Source organism: Mytilus edulis, chromosome 12 (assembly GCF_963676685.1).
Source record: "Mytilus edulis chromosome 12, xbMytEdul2.2, whole genome shotgun sequence".
NCBI classification, from domain to species: domain Eukaryota; kingdom Metazoa; phylum Mollusca; class Bivalvia; order Mytilida; family Mytilidae; genus Mytilus; species Mytilus edulis.
Window position 1 is genome coordinate 14,231,877 of NC_092355.1, and position 22,690 is coordinate 14,254,566.

General features: G+C 32.5%; 1 protein-coding gene across 2 annotated transcripts in view; it reads left to right on the forward strand.

The window, feature by feature from the left end:
- Positions 1–247: 247 nt before the first annotated feature.
- The window catches only part of LOC139497265 (sperm microtubule associated protein 2-like), a 56,807-nt gene continuing 34,364 nt past the window's right edge, over positions 248–22,690 (forward strand). Inside the window, exons 1-4 of one of the 2 annotated variants that reach the window (XM_071285446.1) lie at positions 248–342; positions 1,172–1,224; positions 2,934–2,987; positions 6,834–6,914. In XM_071285446.1, coding sequence (XP_071141547.1) covers positions 326–342; positions 1,172–1,224; positions 2,934–2,987; positions 6,834–6,914 — 205 coding nt within the window. In that variant the 5' untranslated portion in view covers positions 248–325. The remainder of the gene's footprint in view (positions 343–1,171; positions 1,225–2,933; positions 2,988–6,833; positions 6,915–22,690) is intronic. The other variant, XR_011657732.1, reaches the window with a different exon arrangement.

Genomic DNA, 22,690 nt, shown 5'->3' on the forward strand with positions numbered 1-22,690 from the left:
CAAAACCAAATAAAATAAGACAATGTTCCATTAACCTCAGACTAATAAAATTTAATTTGGTTATATTATTAAGAGGCACATTTTAAGGTGTAAGTTATAATTACTTTCCGACTTTGTGTATTCGATATAATAATTCTTCTTTTACCATTAAAAAAATCTTTGGGTGGTATTATTAGATTGATGAACAAATCTGATTTATTTTTTCTAAATTATAATTCGATCAACGGTTATTAACTCCCCACATGACACCCTGTCCGTAATTAATATTGTGTGGATCAACTTAAGAGTCATTCTATGTTCCCAGGAGGAGAGAATTATAGCAAAAATGTCAGAGATAGCTGCGTAAGTACTCAATAATATTTCACATTAACATTTTACGTAAAAGATAAATTTACATCTGAAGAATAAACAGAGGAATAAATATAAATATTTAAGATATATCTTACTTTGCACACATATGGAAGCTTAAACTATAAGCTAATGCAGATTCTAGACGAAAAAAATACACAAATAAACTTTTTTTTTACAACAATGCAACTACGTCTAAGATATGACTAATATACTGACATTTTATAATCCTAGGAACTTGTCTGGCTTGGAAGAAAAAAAAACTTTCATAATCGCTCCATCATAAAAAATAAAAGTATGCTTGATTTCTATAATTTGAACGTATATCGGAAGTCTAGTTTCCTAATAAAGTGTAAACTGTGTTATTCGATACACCGACCAGAAAAACATGTATTAAGCAGAAGCGTCGGAATACTCAGGCCTTGAAGTCCTAAAAATTTGGAGTCAGTTTCGAGCACGTAGAATAGTTTAAGAGGTCTTTTCTGCAATGAAAGGTGTATTTTTTGGGACAGAAAAATGTGTCAGTTAAAGCAGGATGTTGGAATACTAAGGTGTTCGATTAGGCATATTACACTATATAAACCTATGATCATAATTTCGTTTGATTTTAAAAAATAGGATAAAAAATAATTGACCTATCCACAAGTACCTATGTATGCCGAAAAGCAAATCAGCATGTATTTAATTATAATCTTATACATTATATTCAAATATCAGCCGGAAAATAGAACATTCAAGACTTTAACAGATGAGTCAAAAACGCAGTTTCAATAATTTCCCAAATAAAGAAATTAAAGTGTACCTTTTTTTTATTGTTCATTAGAACGCCGACAACTTTCCCGCCTATTGACAGGGGACATAAGCATGTTGAATCTGGTAAGAAACCGTTACGATAGAATATATATAATTTGTAGTTTGACTTTGTACAAAAAGTTCTAGTACAAATTCACTTATAACTTGTACAATAATTTATAGTTTGGATACAATCAGAGGCACTTCCAAATGTAAAGGTAAAAAGCAAAAGATGTTGTGCAATTTCCGACGACATAATTCACTCACATGCTCAAACAAATAAATTAATAAACAACTATTTATGTATTTTGTAAAGAAGGTTTTTTATGTGGTCTTTTCATACAAATTCCATAGTGTGAATTAATGTCTTTTTTTATAACAAAATCATTACTATATAGATTATTGTTTAAGTTAAGTTATTTATATTCAAATTTTGTACAAAGTTATTTGTACAAGCACGTTTTGTACAAAGTCAAATTACGTACAAAATGATACATTTGTAACTTGCACACAACATATATACCAGTATCTTTTGCCTGACTATTTACATTCACCAGGAAAACCTACCAGTGCTTGTTGTCAGTTTCACCAAAAAATACAAATCCGTTTAATGCTAGGATATCAACACGAGTATGTCGGTTAATCTATAATGTGTCAGTTTCCCTTCAAGACGAATTTTTATTTTGAAACCGTTACATAAGAAACAAATAAGTACTAAATAAAAAAAAGTGTATGTCAAAAACTAATTAAATGTAAATACAACGTGTCGTATAGCATTTTATATTCATTGAAGCATTGAGTAGTAATAAACTTGAAAGCAAAGCCTCTATCACGATTCTTATTCTTTATGTTATATAAAAACAAACAAAACTGTGGTTTTCTTTCGGATACCACTGTTTTGTGGGAATAACCTTCATCAGGCAAGCTCAAGAAGTGCCAAATGTTTGAGGAAAAAAAGAGGAAAAATTCGTTTGCACACAGTTTAAGTCTGTCTGACGTCATATTCCAGAACGCAGTAAGGAATAAGAAGTAAATTTACAAAAATACTGAACTCCGAGGAAAATTAAAATTCAAAACGGAAAGTCCCTTACCAACTGGCAAAATCAAAAGCTCAATACAACTGTCATATGCCTAACTTGGTGAAGGCATTTTCTTGTGTAGAAAAAGGTGGATTGTACCTAGTTTTATAGCTAGATAAACCTTTCACTTGTATGACAGTCGTATCAAATTTCATTATACTGACAGTGGTGCATGAACAAGGAGTAAGGATGAGTTTTGTGTGACGGGGTCACCAAGAAATAATTTCACATTACCGCTCACTCACCATACGAACATGATATATAAAGAGTCTAGGTACATAATATATAGGTACATTATATACAAATCATATGATCAAATGTGTTTATATTCTATTATGTTTTCAATAGATTGCTGAGTACAGGACACTATTATAATAGTTGGCGAAATTAAAAGATTTCACAGTAAAATCCTGTAAATAGATTCGTGCGAATATTTCCATGACAAAAACATGGGTTCTTTTCAATGTCTCCAATTCAAATATGCCTCTATTAAAAATTTAATGAATATTTCTTAAACAAGAGATAGAATATACCAAAGGTATAATCAAATAAAAAAACCAAAAACCAAAAAGACAAACCGAACAGTACACAGAAAAATAAAGACTGAGTTTTAAAATAGAAATGAATGAAAATTTATGTTTTTTAGAAAAACACACAACTTGTAGAAAAAACTAACATGCATTTTCTATATCAGTTATTTTATATTTACTTAAGAACAACCTAAGAAGCGGCGTTCGAAGAGCAAGAAACTTCCACAGATCGAACATTGTAAGTAATCAATAACTAGAAACTAGTGATTTGAGCAATTACAGAGCTCGGTTAAACAATGAATAAGCTGAATCTCATATTTGAACTTCATATAACATTGTAATATATATTTTATTGTGAATTTTTCATTAATAAATACTGTTTATACTAAATAAGCTCACCATAGATATCAGACTCACCAGTGATGCTCGAAAACAAAAAGTTAAAATGGCCGAATACGAAGTTGAAAAGAATTCATAACACAAAGTTTCGAATGGTTTTGCCATATAGAACCAAAAGCAAGTAAATTGTAACGCAAATTAGTAATACTCAGGTTTTATTTTATCCTAAATATTTAATACCCACAGAATGTAAATATTTTACAGATGTTCTACACCATCAATTCATTTGAAAGGTGTTTTTACGTTAGGGAGCTAATGCGGGGTTAACACATTGCCGATTATTGCTCCCGTTAGTGATCAGACAGCGATACGACACGAAAAGTGAAAAAGTCGGATTACTATCCTCAATTATCTGGAACGTCCTAGCATTGTCTAAACGCAGTCGTTTAAGATGAGACAAGAGACCACAAATGACAAAGAAATTAACGACTATAGGTCACTGTAAGACGTTTAACAATGAACAAAGTCCATTACCAGTACAAATTACAGATTGCGTGTATTATTATACTATTATCAAAAATGGTTGACCCAATTTACTATCTATTTAGCCATTTGATCTCAAATCTTCCATATGTTTGTAGATGATAGTGCAGAAATTTCCTTTTAGCGTTTTTTTTTTTTTTTCAAATAAAGAATTGAATATCATTGAAAAAAGCAACACAAAAACAACTCTCGGGAAAGGTATGCTCGTAGAAATTGTGAAATCTAAACTGTGCAAAAATAAACAACTAGTTTTATACAGTAGCACATTGTGTGCCATTACACAACTGTCCCACGTTCGGAGAAGATTTATAGCGCTCGCAAACACGTTTATCTCCGCTACATTTTCTTTTGAGTCTGTCATTCAGTGCCTATCGTTGGTATCTGTCTGGAATATTTGTCTTTTTGATATTATTTAAGCATAAATCTGCCCTGTTTGCTTTCTCTTATGAATTGTTGAATCTTTTGTCATGTCAAAGCTTTCTAAATAAAATTGAGAGCGGAAATGGAAATGGGGAATGTGTCAAAGAGATAACCAACCAACTAAAGAGCAGAAAACAGCCGAAGACAAACAATGGGTCTTCAATACAGCTGGAAAATTCCTAACCCAGAGGCGTGCTTCAGCTGGCCTCGAAACAAAAACGTGTACTAGTTCGGTGATAATGACGTCTTACACAACTCCGAAATATATAAAAGATAATAAGAGAAACTAAAATTTAAAATCATACAAGATTAACAAAGGACAGAAGCTCCTGACTTTGCTTACTACAGCGCTTTGGGATTTACCCATTTTTTCAAGGGCTTGTATACTAATATAAAAGTAGTTTCCTTCATCTTCTTTTCCATTGGTTGAGGTACCGCATACTCTTGCAGTCTCAATATTACCTGATGAATCGTATTTACATTTTATCTGTTGCAAAAGAGAGGCGAGAGATATGAAAACCAACTGACAATACAATGGCATATTTATAACGGAAAACTATCGAACGACGAACACTAGTTTACAACACATAGAAAAGAAAACTAAAAACTGACAAATATAATCTCACCAAAAACCGCGAATAAACCGTTGGAGCAGAGGACAGAAAGAGCCTAATAAGATAAAACTATACAATGAATAATAGTGGTGCAAGGGAGACAATTACATTTAATTGAATATTTGTTTTTTACAAAAGCTGACTTGCATCTTTGAATGTCATTCTATTTGTTTGCGTTGACGCCGACACTAAGGCATCTATAACACTCTAAATCAAATAATATCTTCAGCAGACGTCAACTGTATATGATACTTCACCTCAACATCAATATACAATTCTATACATGAAAAAATAATCAACAGCCAAACATATGCACCGCTCTTGATTTCGAGAAAAAATGTAATGTATAACATGGGTATAGCAACATGGCCATCCTAAGACTTCTTCCGTCTGAAACTAAAACACTTTCTTAAGTGAACATAAACTTGTTTATTCGAAATGTAAAATTCCCAGCCGACACCAGGTCGATACGACGTAAAAGTTTTACTGCGCGATATGAATGTAGGCAAACCGATGGGAAAATGTTGACCCCTAATGACTTATCGAAAATACCGACTACGTCTTTTGAATGCACATGGTCTCAATTAGAAAAAGTAAAGTAACAGTATACACGGTCTATACATGATGAATAAGTTTGATTTTACATATATGTTCTTCCCGATCTTCACAGACAATAAGTTCGAAGTGAGCTGCATTTATTATATCTCCATGGTTGCGCGAGATGTGTGAATATGAAATTCAAATTAAACGTTAAACAACCAGAAATATTATCTCCCTATTTGGGTCAGCTGATATGTTGCTCATTACTCTGATGTGTTGCTATGGAGACAAAAAGCGCGTCTTGCGTACTACATTCTAATACTGCTATCCATGATGATTGTTTTTACAACCAATTGTTTCATGCCACTGCTAGTGGAGGCTTCCTTTCCGAGGGTATTACCAGCCCAGTGGTCAACACTTATATCTTGACATGAATTATCATTGATATGGTCATATTTATAAACGATCTGTTTAAATAACACTTCATTTTTTTCTAATTGTGAAGGCTTTTCTACCCCAGAAAAAGATTTTACCTCAGTGGGATAAGCCGCCGGCATCAATAGCTCTGTACTTATATACATCCTGTTATGTGTTTTTGTGCTATGGTATTTTTTTTTATCCTTATCTTTCAATTTGGCTAATGTGCTTTGCCTATATGCTGTTTTGTTTTTCTTTGTTACATATTTGTTTGTTTCATAGTGATTATGATTATAACAACATATTGACTGCTGTATCCCTATTTTTGACATTTTTATCTATTATATCTTTCTGTTTTGTTCACACATCGTTGTCAATATAATGAAATTGTTAGCGACTGTCATACAAGTGAGAGGTGAAGCTAGCTGTAAAACATGGGTTTAAACGATGATGACTGATGTACCCATATTTTGACTATTATATTTATTGTGTCTGTTAATTTAACGCATCAATGTAAAAATATCGGAAATTGATGAGACTGTCATTAAAGTGAGAGGGTTAGCGCTATAGAACCAGGTTTAATCCACCATTTTCTACATTTGAAAATGCCTGTACCAAGTCAGGAATATGACAGTTTTTGTCCATTCGTTTTTGATGCGTTTTGTTATTTGATTTTGCCATGTGATTATGGACTTTCCTAATTGATCTTCCTCTAAGTTCAGTATTTTTGTGATTTTACTTTTTATCCACCATTTTCTACAAAAGAAAATGCCTGTACCACGTCAGGATAAGACAGTAATTATCCATTCGTTTGGTGTGTTTGAGCTTTTGATTTTGCAAATCGATTATGGACTATCTATTTTGAATATTCCTTGGCGTTCGTTATTTTTGTTATTTTACCTTTTTCTTCAACATCGTACTTTCTTGGCCTTTTTACTTTTATATTCAGGCGTCTTTGAAGCTAATGTGATAAGCGCAAATTTTTGTATTACCCCGTTTGTATTTGGTACCCTTCTATGATAAAATAAATGCAATTTAAAAATATGACAGATTATTTTTCTTCTTATAGGTATTGTGTTTCCCTCGGTTTTAGTTTGTTACCCGGATATGTTTTCACTCAATTGATTTATAACTTTTAACAGCGGTAGTCTACAATTACCTTTATTTATGATTGTTTAAGGTTTCGTTAGATCTGTTTTATTGTGTTTTAGATAAAACTTTTAAGCCCCCAGAAAGAGATTACAGAGATACTGAATTGGAAAAATTTTCAACTTTCATCAATTCGTATGCAGGTAAGTCAAATTAAAGAAAATACCAGTTATCTTTTAAAGACTCCAAGAACAGTTTGGAATAGTTCTAAATGAATTTGTTATGGTGTTTTTATTTCTATTTTGATAAGGGAACTTTGATTTCAATTTAATGGAGAAAGCTAGGATTTTTAAGTTGTAATCTCTTTCCTGTCTTTTTATTTTTCACTCTATACGGTCCTGCATTTTTTATTACTCGTTTACTCGTAGTTTATCCTGACTTCTACATAAATTGTCATCTGACCTTTTTTACTAAAACTGCTGACATGCAGTTTTCTTTCAAATTTTATCCTAGCCCCCCCCCCTTTTTCCCTTACCCCCATATCTGACAATCAAATGGTACATCCCTTATATCTGTCCTCATTATTTTCCACTTTGTTTGTTTCATTGGCTGTTGTTTCGTAGGAATCGGATGTCGAAGGTTAATGTGATCTGTTATAGTGCCCGATATTTTTGTGCGTTACATGTATTTATGTTATCAATGTTTATATATTCTACAAATTAACATGTGATATGTACTTTGACTTTAAAATATTTTATCAGTATGATACCTGGTTTAAATAAACCAGTTTAGATATCTTTTATTAATAACGAGCAATGTTCGACATTATATTATTTAGTATTAGTCTACGTGAACTTGTGCTGTTGTCTGTCTGTTGTAGGGTTGTTCTTTTTAACGAATGTTACTGTACATTTTTCTATGTCTTATACTTCTTGTATTTATCACTTATTGAGGGAAACGAACAGAACCGGCCTGTTTGAAAGTTAACCTCTACCCTGTCCGGCATAGTCAGGACCCTTGCCTTTGTTTGTGTTTCTATTATGTACAACCTCTTGGAAACAATCAGAACTATTTTCACTGTCAATTGGACCAAAGTGATTGTAAAACACATGCGGGGTTCTGGCTATATAATGTATAAGAGCAATATACGCACAAATGGCCCAGTCGAATTAAAGACATTAGATCAGATACTTGACGTAGTGGGAATATCTACATGACTGTATAACCACATATTATGATGTACGAAAGTAGAAATGTAAGAAGAAGAAATGTCATGACTCTATTTGTAAAAACCAGTGCTTACATTTGAAGGCTAAAAGATGTGCCTTCCATTCATGGATTTTTATATTTTAATTTATGACTTCCGAAAAGCGACATACTGCTGTTGCCTTTTTTGGAATGCCCACCGACTGAATTTCTTATTGATGTATTTCCGTCTTGAGTATGCTTTGACGACAAGTTGATGAAACACCAAATAATGTTTGATATTAATTGATAGCATATATATGTTAATAAACCACCAATTAATCCTGGTTTCGTTGTGCTATTGCTTCAATTTTCTTTTTTGCCATGGCGTTGTCAGTTTATTTTGACTTGGTGAGTTTGAATGCCTATTGGGTATTTTTCGCCTGTCTTTATAAATAGAGACAATTTGTGTAATATTTCAATTGAAAAGGGAAAAAGTAAATACTGTATATGTTAAAAGCTTCATAAAATCCATAAAAAAGAATAATACAACACACATAGGTGTTAAAGAATGCTTTTGAAGTCCATTATATATCATAAAACATTCAGTATTTTGTCACAACATCATTTGTAATTTGACGTTAGTCACTAAAAATACGAAAAAACCATGATTGTATTCGCATTCATCAGAATCCACATATTTCCTCTCCCATCAATCGTTACAGAAGTCGGTAGCTTAATGCAGTCTTCTGAGGACAATACATGACGCATGAAATAGCCATCTGAGTTCAGTAAGCATAAGCAGTTTTTGCTCGAGTCTGTCACAAATATATTTCCATGTCGGTCCGTGCACATGGAAGTAAATTTCGAACCGTTCTGTTTATATGAATGTAGAAGGTCACCAGACAAGGTTATTGCGAAGATTTCATCATCATATGCTACTAAAAGTATGTTTGTCTTGGTATATAAGATACATTTTGCCTGACTCGTAGCATATCGTTGCGATATTGCGTTACTAGTAAAAGTTCTTAGTATCCTCCCAGTTCCTTCAAGTTCATAGAATGAGCTATTTCCCAGAACCACCATATTTCCATTGTTCATAATCCATGCGCAATCATGTTGGGAAACATATGGTAACGTATTTTCCCATGGATCTATTTGTGTCTCAAATTTGTATTCTCGTTGGAATTGAATTATATCAATTTTATTATCTTTCCACATAAAACATTTTCCAACGTTTACGCCAATGATTGCTAACCTATTTTGTACTTTATGTGAAATTGTTTGCTTTGCTTGTCCATTCATATCAAATATTGTAATTGTGCCATTACTTGGTGCGAAACACGTGACACAAACGTGAGAATCACCTGTTGCCATTATAGTTGTACTTGTTATAGCACTGGTTGTTTGGAAACTGGATTCCATTGTGAAATGTCTAAAATTTGGAAAGCTTTGAATTTGTAGATACGGAAATTGGGGTTTTAGCAAAATTTTAGTGTAGTTATCTCGTTTAATTACGCCAAAATAATCCTACATGTGATGATATGATAAGGTTCCTGTTTTAAACATGGGTATATTTAATTTTAACTCAGAACTAGAATAGTTTTCGTTGTACATACGTGTTTTTGTGCACAAAACAGTGCATAGTCTACTACTTCAGCTGTTTGACCAAATTTGATAGTAGCTTCTATACTTTTGATTAATCTGATTATAGAGAGCCGATTTTGTTTAGCCTCTTCAATGTACGTTTCAAATGTGTTATTATCGGCACATGAAAACGACTGCAATATTTCTAAGTTTTCTGCCATGACCATATCAACGGATTTACACATGAGTTCTTTTAAGTTCGAAGCTACACTCTCAAGTTCACCCTTCGTTTGTTGAATATCTTTCCCATATTTATTTTCCTCTGCCTTTGCTTTGTGTATAACGTTGTCAATAAAGGGTATCTTTGAATTCAGACTTCCCAACGTAGTGCTCAGTGTTGACTTCATGGCTTTGATAGCCATATCCAATTTTTCTGTTTTGTGACAGGCATGGTCGGATGTTTTACAATGTTCACAAATAGGCAAATTGCACGACTTGCAGTATAGAGAATGTCCCTTTGAATGTACATCGCATTTACCGTCTTCCAATATCAGTTCATGGTGTTCCTTTGTCACTCTGTTATTAAACTCATCTTCAATTTTATGTTTCCTCAACGTTTTGTTTCTTAAATGGTTATCATGGCAATGTTTACACATATTCTGATCACAATCTACACACCTTGAATGGACATCCATTTCATCGCACATATCACAAATTCGCGGTTTTACGTTTTTATTTTCGCTATTGAATAATTCAATAAATGGGTATAACGAAAGTCCATCAACGCCTTCTTTTGGTAAAGGTAATTCCCTTCTACAAAGTGGGCACCGTAATATTTGTCCTTTTTCAATAAGTTTCTCTATACAAGGAGAACAAAAAACATGACAACAGTCAAGAAGTCTTGAAGTTGTGTATGCCGACTTACATACTCCACAAACATCATGATCTTCGACATGTTGGTCCTCAGCAACTGAGATTTTACGTTCAGACAATTGTCCTTCTGCCATTGATGCTTAAAACACTATGGACAAAAATATCAAGTTAATTCAAAAAGGAGGAGGCCCATATATATGACAAAAATCAAACGTTAGACTCTCTCAACTGAAAACAACCGTCATACTTATATAGTACCGATAATGATTCAAAAATAGTTAGAGACATGTGATATTTACATACATGTTTGCGAGGTATCTATTATCGTTTAGTTTATGCAGACAAACATTTTGTCCGAATTGTTTTATAAGAATTAGGCTGTTTAAAGTTTTAGAACGATGACATGAAACAATAGTTGTTCCAATTCAAATCATTCCGTATATACTTTTATGTTTTGTTTATTACAGTTTTAAAGTAGCGGTCATTCCTCCAAATGAATCTTTCTGCATATTATACTTTTAAACTTTATACTTCTATATCTATATGTTTAATAAATGTACGTTAACTTGTCCTTGATATGGTTTAAAAAAACAATTCGTATTCATCTCCGTATATTTACATAAATTATAATATCAGTTTAAAATATGACAAACAATCATCCTTCAGTAGTTTATACTACTTGATAACCCTTTTTATTTATCTTCCATATCTTCTGACCATTACGCGCATTTCGTCTTGAAACTAGATCCATTTTCCTATTACATATTGCTTACTAGGTACAATAAAAGAAAAAACAATAAAAATATTGTCGGTAAACTTTCTGATTTTCTACTCTTTTAAAAGAGTGAGGACTCTATGGCGACAAAAAGGAGACTTTTTTACTTTTGTATTACGTATACCAGTTACTTTTTATGAACATCGAAGCTTATGCGTATCTTTTGCCCCTCTTTTATGAATCATGCAACGTTTCTGCTCATTTCTTGATCATGTTCATTTGCAGTACAACAGGAGATAGATAAAATGAGTGTAAGGTTCAAAATCGTCAAGTTGATAGTTTTCAACCATCTTCAAAGCAAAAGAATATCTGAAATGTAGTGTTAATTTAAATCTTTATTGTAACAGATGGACAAGTCGAATATGATATCCTAAGTGTTCATATATATATACTTTATAACTATTTTGATCGGAGCGTCACTGATGAGTCTTACGTAGACTAAACGCGCGTCTGACGTATTAAATTATAATCCTGGTACCTTTGATAACTTTTTTCATATACAGGACATATATATGTGATATAAATCATCAACCATATACAGTAGAGATTTAGTCTGAGGTCCTTACTCCATGACATTGAAATGTAGGTAAAGGTCAAATCTTAATTAAATTTTAAGATTCTGGTTATCAAGAAAATGAGATATTTATACATGATTAAGCTATGTGTCTTTCCCATAAGGTTGGTAGACATGTTACCTTTTAAAATTCAGCAAGAAGTGACGTGATGACAACAGGAAGTAACCATGTGTTGTGTCTGTTTCATTTGAAATCAGTGTGAATTAACCTATCTGATGATACCAAAAAATATCTTTATGTAAACTGGAAGTAGCAACATGCCTCCCTTAATATTTCAAGCAAATATAGAAATAAACCATTTATTTTTGGAATCAGAGTAAAGTCAGCTATTTCTTGACACTGGACGTGACTTTAATATGACTGGCAGTGGCTTATTATTTCCAATAGTTATGAAAAATTAAAATAACTGAATGCCCAAAATTATTTTAAACAGTACTTTCTTTGGCTTTTATTGTTTAATTGCCCAAGACATTTGAACCGTTTATTTTATTAAAATTTCATCAGCTTGTATAAAGGTAGGAGGATACAAATTTTTATTGACGCAAAATTCATGTTTGCGTTTACTTTGAGGGCAACATACATGGTTTCTCTATCAGCAAATCGAGACAATGGACCTAGCTTATTTGTACTTGACCAAGTGTTTTCTAAAATAATTTATTTTCATAAAATGGATTTTTTTCCGTTCGTCCTTCTTTTGTCCGTTTATTTCTCTGTGCGAGGAGATAAAAAAGACTCGGTACATACAAGCTTTTTTTGTTGATTTATACAGGATTTGCTGTTGGTAGTCTCCATTAAAAACTTTGGACCATTTTTTAGTTCGTCCGTCCGTGAATTCGCAGCTATGTCCGGTCGACATATGAACGTGAGATTAACTTTTTGAGTTAGATGAGTACCATTTGTTCCTAATTATTAATTCATTGTTTACACAACTTTTGAAATACTAAGGCTTTTCTACCTCTTTTCTAGATTACCTTAGCTGTTTTTGACAAAATTTTGGGGAATTTTTGGTCCTCAATGATCTTTGACTTCGTACTTTTTTTTTTAACCTTTTTAACTTTTTTTTTGTATTCGAGCATCGCTGATGAGTCTTTTGTAGACCAAATGCGCGTTTGCTGCATATACAAAATTTGAATCCTGGTATCTATGATGAGTTTATTTTGTGTGTGCTTTCATGGACCTTTGTTAGATATATTTAAAGGATCCGTAAGTGATATAACTAAAAGCGTCATCACTCGTAAATCAATTAGACCGAGACAAATCCAATTGATAGATAGAAACTGATGGATTTGCATATGCCATATACGGAGCGACACCGTGTGCTTCAACATATCTTGTCGGTCAACTAATAAAACTCGTAAACCTATCAAACATATTTACGAGCTGTTCCAATTCTTCCGTGCTTACCAGTTAATCAACTTTGCAAAACCTCCCAAATTGATTTATTGTTTCAACTACCCAATTTGGATATACATGAAATATTAAGCACTGTACTTTCAGCAAACAACAATAATTTAATAGAACAATGAAAATCAACTTAATTACTTGCGTACTAGTAAATAAAATAAAAAAAGGTTCTGTATTGTTGGTGTTACCATTGATTTTATAATATTTGTTCAAATTAGTATGGCAATTGTTTTATCAAAAATAACCTTTCTAATATTTGATGTTTGTTTCTTTTTATAACAACTAGAACACACCCGCGGGCATTAGAGCTTGTGAAATTTTGTGTCTGGAGAATGTTTAAAAAAGATTTCATATGTGGAGAATTTTTAAAAAGGTGTCAACATTCTTAGGTTTTTGGGAAAAAAATTAAGTCCTCTCCATTGTTTCCAAAGTTCGTCAATTTTTTCTGTTAAATTCCATTATTTTCGCTTTTTTGTATATTATGAACATACGTTTACAATAAATAAAGGGTATTTGCTTTTTACTATGAATATCTTCTTCTAGACGATCACTGCTATATTATTTGGAGAGTCTCTATCAACGCAATAATTATTGTCCTGTCCTCAAGTACTCTTATGAAATCCATGTGCAAGTTAAAAACCAGAAGTCCTGCGAAATTGCTGACATTTTAAGCTTGGTTGAAAGTATGTTAACTATCTTAGGCTGATTTTTTTTAAAATTATGTTTTCTCTGGAGAATTTAAGAAATGATATCAAAAGTCATATAGGTACATGGAGACAGGACAATATTTCTAAGCCCTCTCTTTTTTTTAAAGTCCATTGTGATTTTGTTTTCTGTTATATTCCATTATTTTCGCGTTTCTGTATACTTTGAACATAAGTATCTTTATTATAAATATTGAAGTGTATTTAATTTTCTATTTACTATTACTTCTATAAAGTTTCTTCTCCATGGCGATCACTGCTATATTATATAAACAGAGAGTGTCTATATATTATAGTGGTATATGTATCATAGTATACATGGGGATGATGCAGATAAACATGAACATAATTGTCCTTTCCCCGTCCGAGTACTTATGAAAATTGTGTGTAAGTTAAAACCGAGGTATACAAACCACGATATGGACAACGCTCTGTGCGAGGAGATAAAAAAGACTCGGTACATACAAGCTTTTTTTGTTGATTTATACAGGATTTGCTGTTGGTAGTCTCCATTAAAAACTTTGGACCATTTTTTAGTTCGTCCGTCCGTGAATTCGCAGCTATGTCCGGTCGACATATGAACGTGAGATTAACTTTTTGAGTTAGATGAGTACCATTTGTTCCTAATTATTAATTCATTGTTTACACAACTTTTGAAATACTAAGGCTTTTCTACCTCTTTTCTAGATTACCTTAGCTGTTTTTGACAAAATTTTGGGGAATTTTTGGTCCTCAATGCTCTTTGACTTCGTACTTTTTTTTTTAACCTTTTTAACTTTTTTTTTGTATTCGAGCATCGCTGATGAGTCTTTTGTAGACCAAATGCGCGTTTGCTGCATATACAAAATTTGAATCCTGGTATCTATGATGAGTTTATTTTGTGTGTGCTTTCATGGACTTTTGTTAGATATATTTAAAGGATCCGTAAGTGATATAACTAAAAGCGTCATCACTCGTAAATCAATTAGACCGAGACAAATCCAATTGATAGATAGAAACTGATGGATTTGCATATGCCATATACGGAGCGACACCGTGTGCTTCAACATATCTTGTCGGTCAACTAATAAAACTCGTAAACCTATCAAACATATTTACGAGCTGTTCCAATTCTTCCGTGCTTACCAGTTAATCAACTTTGCAAAACCTCCCAAATTGATTTATTGTTTCAACTACCCAATTTGGATATACATGAAATATTAAGCACTGTACTTTCAGCAAACAACAATAATTTAATAGAACAATGAAAATCAACTTAATTACTTGCGTACTAGTAAATAAAATAAAAAAAGGTTCTGTATTGTTGGTGTTACCATTGATTTTATAATATTTGTTCAAATTAGTATGGCAATTGTTTTATCAAAAATAACCTTTCTAATATTTGATGTTTGTTTCTTTTTATAACAACTAGAACACACCCGCGGGCATTAGAGCTTGTGAAATTTTGTGTCTGGAGAATGTTTAAAAAAGATTTCATATGTGGAGAATTTTTAAAAAGGTGTCAACATTCTTAGGTTTTTGGGAAAAAAATTAAGTCCTCTCCATTGTTTCCAAAGTTCGTCAATTTTTTCTGTTAAATTCCATTATTTTCGCTTTTTTGTATATTATGAACATACGTTTACAATAAATAAAGGGTATTTGCTTTTTACTATGAATATCTTCTTCTAGACGATCACTGCTATATTATTTGGAGAGTCTCTATCAACGCAATAATTATTGTCCTGTCCTCAAGTACTCTTATGAAATCCATGTGCAAGTTAAAAACCAGAAGTCCTGCGAAATTGCTGACATTTTAAGCTTGGTTGAAAGTATGTTAACTATCTTAGGCTGATTTTTTTTAAAATTATGTTTTCTCTGGAGAATTTAAGAAATGATATCAAAAGTCATATAGGTACATGGAGACAGGACAATATTTCTAAGCCCTCTCTTTTTTTTAAAGTCCATTGTGATTTTGTTTTCTGTTATATTCCATTATTTTCGCGTTTCTGTATACTTTGAACATAAGTATCTTTATTATAAATATTGAAGTGTATTTAATTTTCTATTTACTATTACTTCTATAAAGTTTCTTCTCCATGGCGATCACTGCTATATTATATAAACAGAGAGTGTCTATATATTATAGTGGTATATGTATCATAGTATACATGGGGATGATGCAGATAAACATGAACATAATTGTCCTTTCCCCGTCCGAGTACTTATGAAAATTGTGTGTAAGTTAAAACCGAGGTATACTAGTAGTGGTTTTTACGATCTAAAAACCACGATATGGACAACGCTCTGATTAGCTTATTTATTTATCATTTTTTTTTTATCTATCATACGATTGGTTATCAATGTTAACACCGGTAGTCATGTCTGACTTAAAAGTCGGTTTGATGACGGAAACTCACTGGTATATTGTATAGAGAGTCTCTTTATATTATAATAGTAAATTAATCATAGTATACATGCAGATAAACGCAAAATAAGTGTCCTTTCCCCGTCCAAGAACTTATGAAAATCATGTGTAAGTTAACACCGAAGTATAATAGTAGTGGTTCTTACGATATAAAAACCACAATATGGACAACGCTTTTTGGCCTGTTTATTTTTCATTTTTGTTATCTGTGTCACATGAAAGTCGTTTTGATGACGGAAGCAATATTCGGACGCCTTAATTTTCGTTTTTCTCTCGAAATAACCCAGACTGAATAGTCATAAGAATGGATGACAAATACGACTATGCATGGTACCTATAGGACACAGAGGGGCATGATGATTAATTTATTGTGGGAGGAAGAGAATTGACACACAAGATGAGGTCTTCTCGTTTAATAGTATAGATAAGTGCATTAAATATTATTGAGTATTCATGCAGTACTTTGCAAATGCATAATTAAAAGTTCAATATTTGTCACTACAAATACGAAAACACTGCGATATCATTTATTCCTGGATTCTGACTCGTTAGTATCCATATATAGGTTTCCTCTTCCATCGATGGTCAAACACGTAGGTGTTGTGACACCATCTTCGGAAGTCAACACACTACGAATAAAATGACCATCAGCAGTCAGCATGCATATGCGATGATTACTTGAATCAGCCATGAATACGTTTCCGTGACGGTCATTGCACATGGAATTAACGAATGAAATTAACCTTTAAACGTAGGTGTATATCGTAGATTTTCAGACAATGTTATTGCTAAAACTGTATGATTGTATCCAACTTAGATAATTTTTGTCTTGGTGCATAACATGCAGCTTTGCTGAAAGTTGGCTAATTGAGAAATTGCATTACAAGAAAATGTTCGTACAGCTTTCCCAGTTTCTTGAACTTCATAGAATTTTTCTTTTAAAAGAACCAACATATTTCCATTGTCCATTATACGAAACTCCGGCGATAGACCTGGTATGTCATTTTCCCATGGTGCAATTGCCGTTTTTTTTTCTTCAGTTTGCATTTGTATACTTTCAATTTTTTCACTATTCCACAAATAGCATGTACGTGCGTTCACCCCAAGAACATAAAACTTGCTTCCCATACCACGTGGAATTACTTGTTTTGATTCTCCAGCCGTATTAAAAATAAATATTTAGCCAATATTTCCAATATATGTAGAAGTTTTAATAAAAAGCCAATTTGTGACACACACGTGAAAATCGCCTATTGCCACTATACCAGTATATTTTTGCCCAGTTTTGCTCTGAAAACTGACTTTTTCGTCAAATGTTTAATAACTAGAGTGCGATGAAATTGAGGTTTCAGTAAAACTTTGATTTTATTATCCCATTCAATTGTGCCAAATGAATCATGTATCTGATGATTTGTCCATATTCCTGGTTTAAACATAGGTCTATATAATTTAAAATCAGAGCCAGAATATTCTTTGTAATACATATGTGTATCTGTGCCTAAAGCACTGAATAATCTAACTACATCCGTTTGGCCATATTTAATGGTAGCTCCAATACTTTTGATTAATCTGATTATAGAGAGTCGATTTTGTTTAGCCTCTTTGATGTACGTTTCAAATGCCTTGTGTTCTTATCAGCACATGAAATTAATTCCAAGATTTCTAACTTTTCTAACATGACTTTGTCAATGGGTTTACACATGAGTTCTTTAAAGTTCGAAGCTACACTCTCAATTTCATCTTTCATTTGTTGAATATCTTTCAAATATTATTTTCCTCTGACTTTGCATTATGTATAACGTTATCTTTGAATTGAGACTTCCAAACGTAATGTTCAATGTTGACTTCATTGCTTTAATAGCAATATCCAATTTTTCTATTTTGTGACAGGCATGGTCGGATGTTTTACATTCTTCACATATGGACAAATTGCATGACTTAAGATTTGAATATCCCTTTGAATGTACTTTGCATTTACCCTCTGCCAATATCAGTTCATGGTGTTCAACGGTTACTCTATTATTAAAATCATCTTCAAGTTTTCTTAACGTTTTGTTTCTCAAATGGTTATCATGGCAGTGCTTACACATACTCTGCTCACAATCTACACACCTTGAATGGACATCCATTTCATCACACATCAACGCCTTCTTCTGGTATAGGTAATTCCCTTCTACAAAGTGGGCACCGTAATGTTTGTCTTTTTTCAATACGTTTTCTATACAAGGTGAACAAAACACATGACAACAGTCAAGAAGTCTTTGAGTGGTGTAGGTCGACTTGCATACTCCACATACATCTAGATCTTCGACTTGGTGGTCCTCGGCAACTGAGATTTTACGTTCAGAAAATTGTCTTTCTGCCATTAATGATTAAAAAACTATGAACAAAAATATCGAGCTCAAAAGTAAATTCAAAAAGGGGGAGGCCACTTAACAGGACAAAATCAAACGTTAGAATTGACGGAACGATTGACAAACAACTGTTACGTGTAAAGTACTAATAATGATCAATTGATAATGTGAGACATGTGATATTTATATATACATGTTTGCCTGGTATCTAACTTTTTGTTTATACAGATATATACTTATATATTGTCCGAATTGTTTTCAGAGTCTTTTTAAAGTTTTAGACCTGTGTCATGAAACAATCGGGATTTTTTTCAATACAAAACCCGTATATCCTTTCATGTTATGTTTGTTACAGTTTAAAAGTTGCGGTCATTCCTCAAAATTGATCTTCCTGCAGTTTATACTTTCAAACTTTATACTTCTATATATTTATATGTTTATGTATATGCTCGTTTAGGGACGACATAAAAACTTTAATGTAGGATAAAAAAAAACTTAATTCATATAGTTTTTTCACTGACCCCCATTCCCCCTTTCTTGACTTAATTTGGGAAAAACTGATTGACCAATAAGGATATATATCAAATCGATGATAATTAAACAAAATTTACATCAATTTTAACCCCCGCCCCAAAACTATTTGAATCAAGTTTTGTTATATATCCTTCATTGATGTTTTGATGTCGTCCCTAACTGGTCCTTGATATGATTTGACGAACTCTTTGTATTCATCTCCATATGTTTACATAAATATGATATCAGTTTTATAGCTGATACTAATGGATAACCCTTTTTATTTTTCTCTCATATCTACTGGCCATTGCTCAATGTTACGTGCATTTCGTTTTGAAACGAGACCCATATTCCTATCCAAATTGGTTCTGAAGTCCTTGGTTAACTAAATAGAAATGAGGTCAACCCAAAGGTAAAGATCATGTCTTTAATATTTAATAGGTTATTTTGGCTTATTATTGCTTATTCTCAATACCGTATATAATATATATCAATGTGTTTACCTAATATATTTTCCAACATATCGTTACACATATATGCTGGATGAAAGGGTGCGTTGACAATTAATAGGAGTTGCCTGTAATCTGTACTTTGATATAAATCATCAACCATATAAAATAGAGACTTATGGTCTTTTTTATCTGAGGTCCTCACTTTATCACCTTGAAATCTAGGTCAAGGTCAAAGATGCATTTGATGTTCTAGATTCGTGTTTTGTTTTTTAGAAATTTATATCTATGCATGATTAGGCTATAGGTCTTTCCGATTAGGTTGGTAGACATACGACCTTGTAAAAAAAGTAACCTTATGAAAACTAGAAGTAAGCATTTGTTGTAACTATATCTAGAACCATATATATCCGTGTATACACACCTCTGAGTTATGTTTTTGTTTTATCGTTAGTTTCGTTTGTTGTTAGGTATTTTGTTGTCTTAACATAATTGTCATTGTTAGTGGATTAGACAGTTGGCACGTGTTTTTTTTTCGTATTTTATTTTCATTTCTTTGTTTGTTTCCTTCGTTGTTGGGTAATTTGTGGTCTTTGGTGTTGGTGGTCTTCATTCAAAATTTGGGACGTTTTAGAGATTGTCCTAATATAAAGATATTGCATTTTGTATTATTTTGTATTTCGACGTATAAGCTACAGAGACTTTTCATATATCGACCGGACAAGGTTGTGTACTCTTGTAACCTTGTGCGGTCGATATATGCACGTGTAATTGACTTTTTGAGTATAGGAAGAGTACCAATTCTTAGTGTGTTAATGATTTTGTGAAAGGTGTTTTTGAGGGATCCGTAAGTGATATAACTAAAAGCGTCAGCACTCGAAAATCAATTAGACCGACACAAATCTAATTGATAGACAGAAACTCATCGATTTACATATACCCTATAGAGAGCGACATCGTGTGTGTCGGCTTATTAAGTATGTCCTGATGTGCACGTATAACCCACATGAGAATTCCCCTGAGTGAAAATATCACACTCAGGAATAGGACACAAGCACATGAATCAGTAAAATAGCAGATCAGACGACTTGAGTGGTATCTAAATATCTTGGACCAGAAAACTTGAGTAAAGACCCCAACACATCGTATCGGTCAACTGATAAGATTCGTAAACCTATCAACATATATGTATGAGCCGTTCAAAATCTACCGTGCTTTATACCAGTTAATCTACTTTGAAAAACCTCTTAAACTAATGTATTGTATCAACTCCCGACTTGTATATGCAAACTATATATTTGGCACTGAACGTTCAGCAAACAACAATAACAAATCCTTTAATTTCTATTTTCTTATTTGCTAGCTTATCTCATAAATATAGGACACAAACTAATAGAACAATTGGAGTCATATATCTTATTTTGCGTTAACTTACAGGATCTACATTGTTGGTTTGTACATAAATTTTATAATAAAAAATAATAAAAAAAAAGTATGGCAATTAGGTTTTTTTCTATATATTTTTTTTTTTTATCAAAAACCCGTTCTTTTATATGATAATTGTCCTCTTTAAAACAGTTAGTGCATTCATATCATGCAGTTCTTTGCAAATGCATAATTGAATTTTGGATATTTGTCACTACAAATACGAAAACACTTCGATATTATTGTTATTATTATACTGACTCGTTTGTATCCATAAATTTCCTCTTCCATCGAGGGCTACGTACAAAGGAAAAGTTAAACCGTCTTTTTCAGAAGTTAACACATTACGAATAAAATGACCATCAGAAGTCAACATCAATATTCGATGATTATTTGAATCAGCCACAAATACATTTCCATGACGGTCATTGCACATGGAATTAACGCTTGAACCTTTAAACGTATGTGAATATCGTAGGTCTCCAGACAATGTAATTGCTAAAATTTTATGATTGTATCCAACCAAGATCATTTTTGTCTTGGTATATAAAATGCAGTTTGCCTGAAAGTCGGTAATTTGCGAATTTTCATTACAATTAAACGTTCGTACAGTTTTTCCAGTTTCTTCAACTTCATAGAATTTGTCTTTTAAAAGAACCAACATATTTCCATTGTTCATTATACAAGCACGACCCTCAGGAGAAAGAACTTGTATGTAATTTTTCCATGAATCAATTGTGGTCCGAAATTTTTCTTCCGTTTGCATTTGTATGCAATCAATTTTACAGTTATCCACAAAAAAATATTTTTCCTTTGCTTACTCCAATGATGTTAAACCTGATTCCACTAATATTGGGCGTAATTAATTGTTTTGATTTTCCGTTCATATAAAAAATATTAATAGTACCAGTATATCCATAATTTTGCCTTGTTTGCATATTTGTGACACAAAGGTGGGAATCGCCTGTTGCCTTCATACTAGTATTGCCAGTGCTGCTCTGAAAACTTGACTTCTTCGTAAAATGTCTATAATTTGGAACGCGACGAATTTGAAGGCATGGAAATTGCGGTTTTAGTAAAACATTGATGTTGCTTTCTCTTTCAATTATGCCAAAAGAATCATGTATTTGATTATATGAGAATGTTCCTGGTTTAAATATAGGTCTATGTAATTTCAATTCAGAGCCAGAATATTCTTCGTTATACATACGTGTATCCGTTCCTAAAGCACTGCATAATCTTACTATTTCTTTCGAGTGACCATAGTTTATCATGTACATCTTTTGAATATTCATTTTATTAAATTTACTGTTTGCAAAAGTATAAATTACTCTAAATTATAGGGATTTTCTGGTAACTTAACTGAAAACCCTTGCCGTTTTTGGCACAACCTTTTTGATCTTTTGGTCCTCGATGCTGTTCAACTTTGTACTCGTTTCGGCTTTCAAACTTTTGTATCTGTGCGTCACACATAGGTCTTGTGTGGACAAAATACACTTCTGGCGTATTAAAATTTTGAACTTGTTGCCTTTTGTTGGCTGTTGTTCGTGTGATTCTTTGTCAATTGTGTTCTCCAATTTATTTATATTGTAGTCCTGTGTTGTCATTTTGATGTTATATTTCACATGGCCATAAAAGTGCGAGGTTTGGCATGCCACAAAACCAGGTTCAACCCACCATTTTTTCCTTTAAAAATGCCCTGTACCAAGTCAGGAATATGGTCATTGTTAT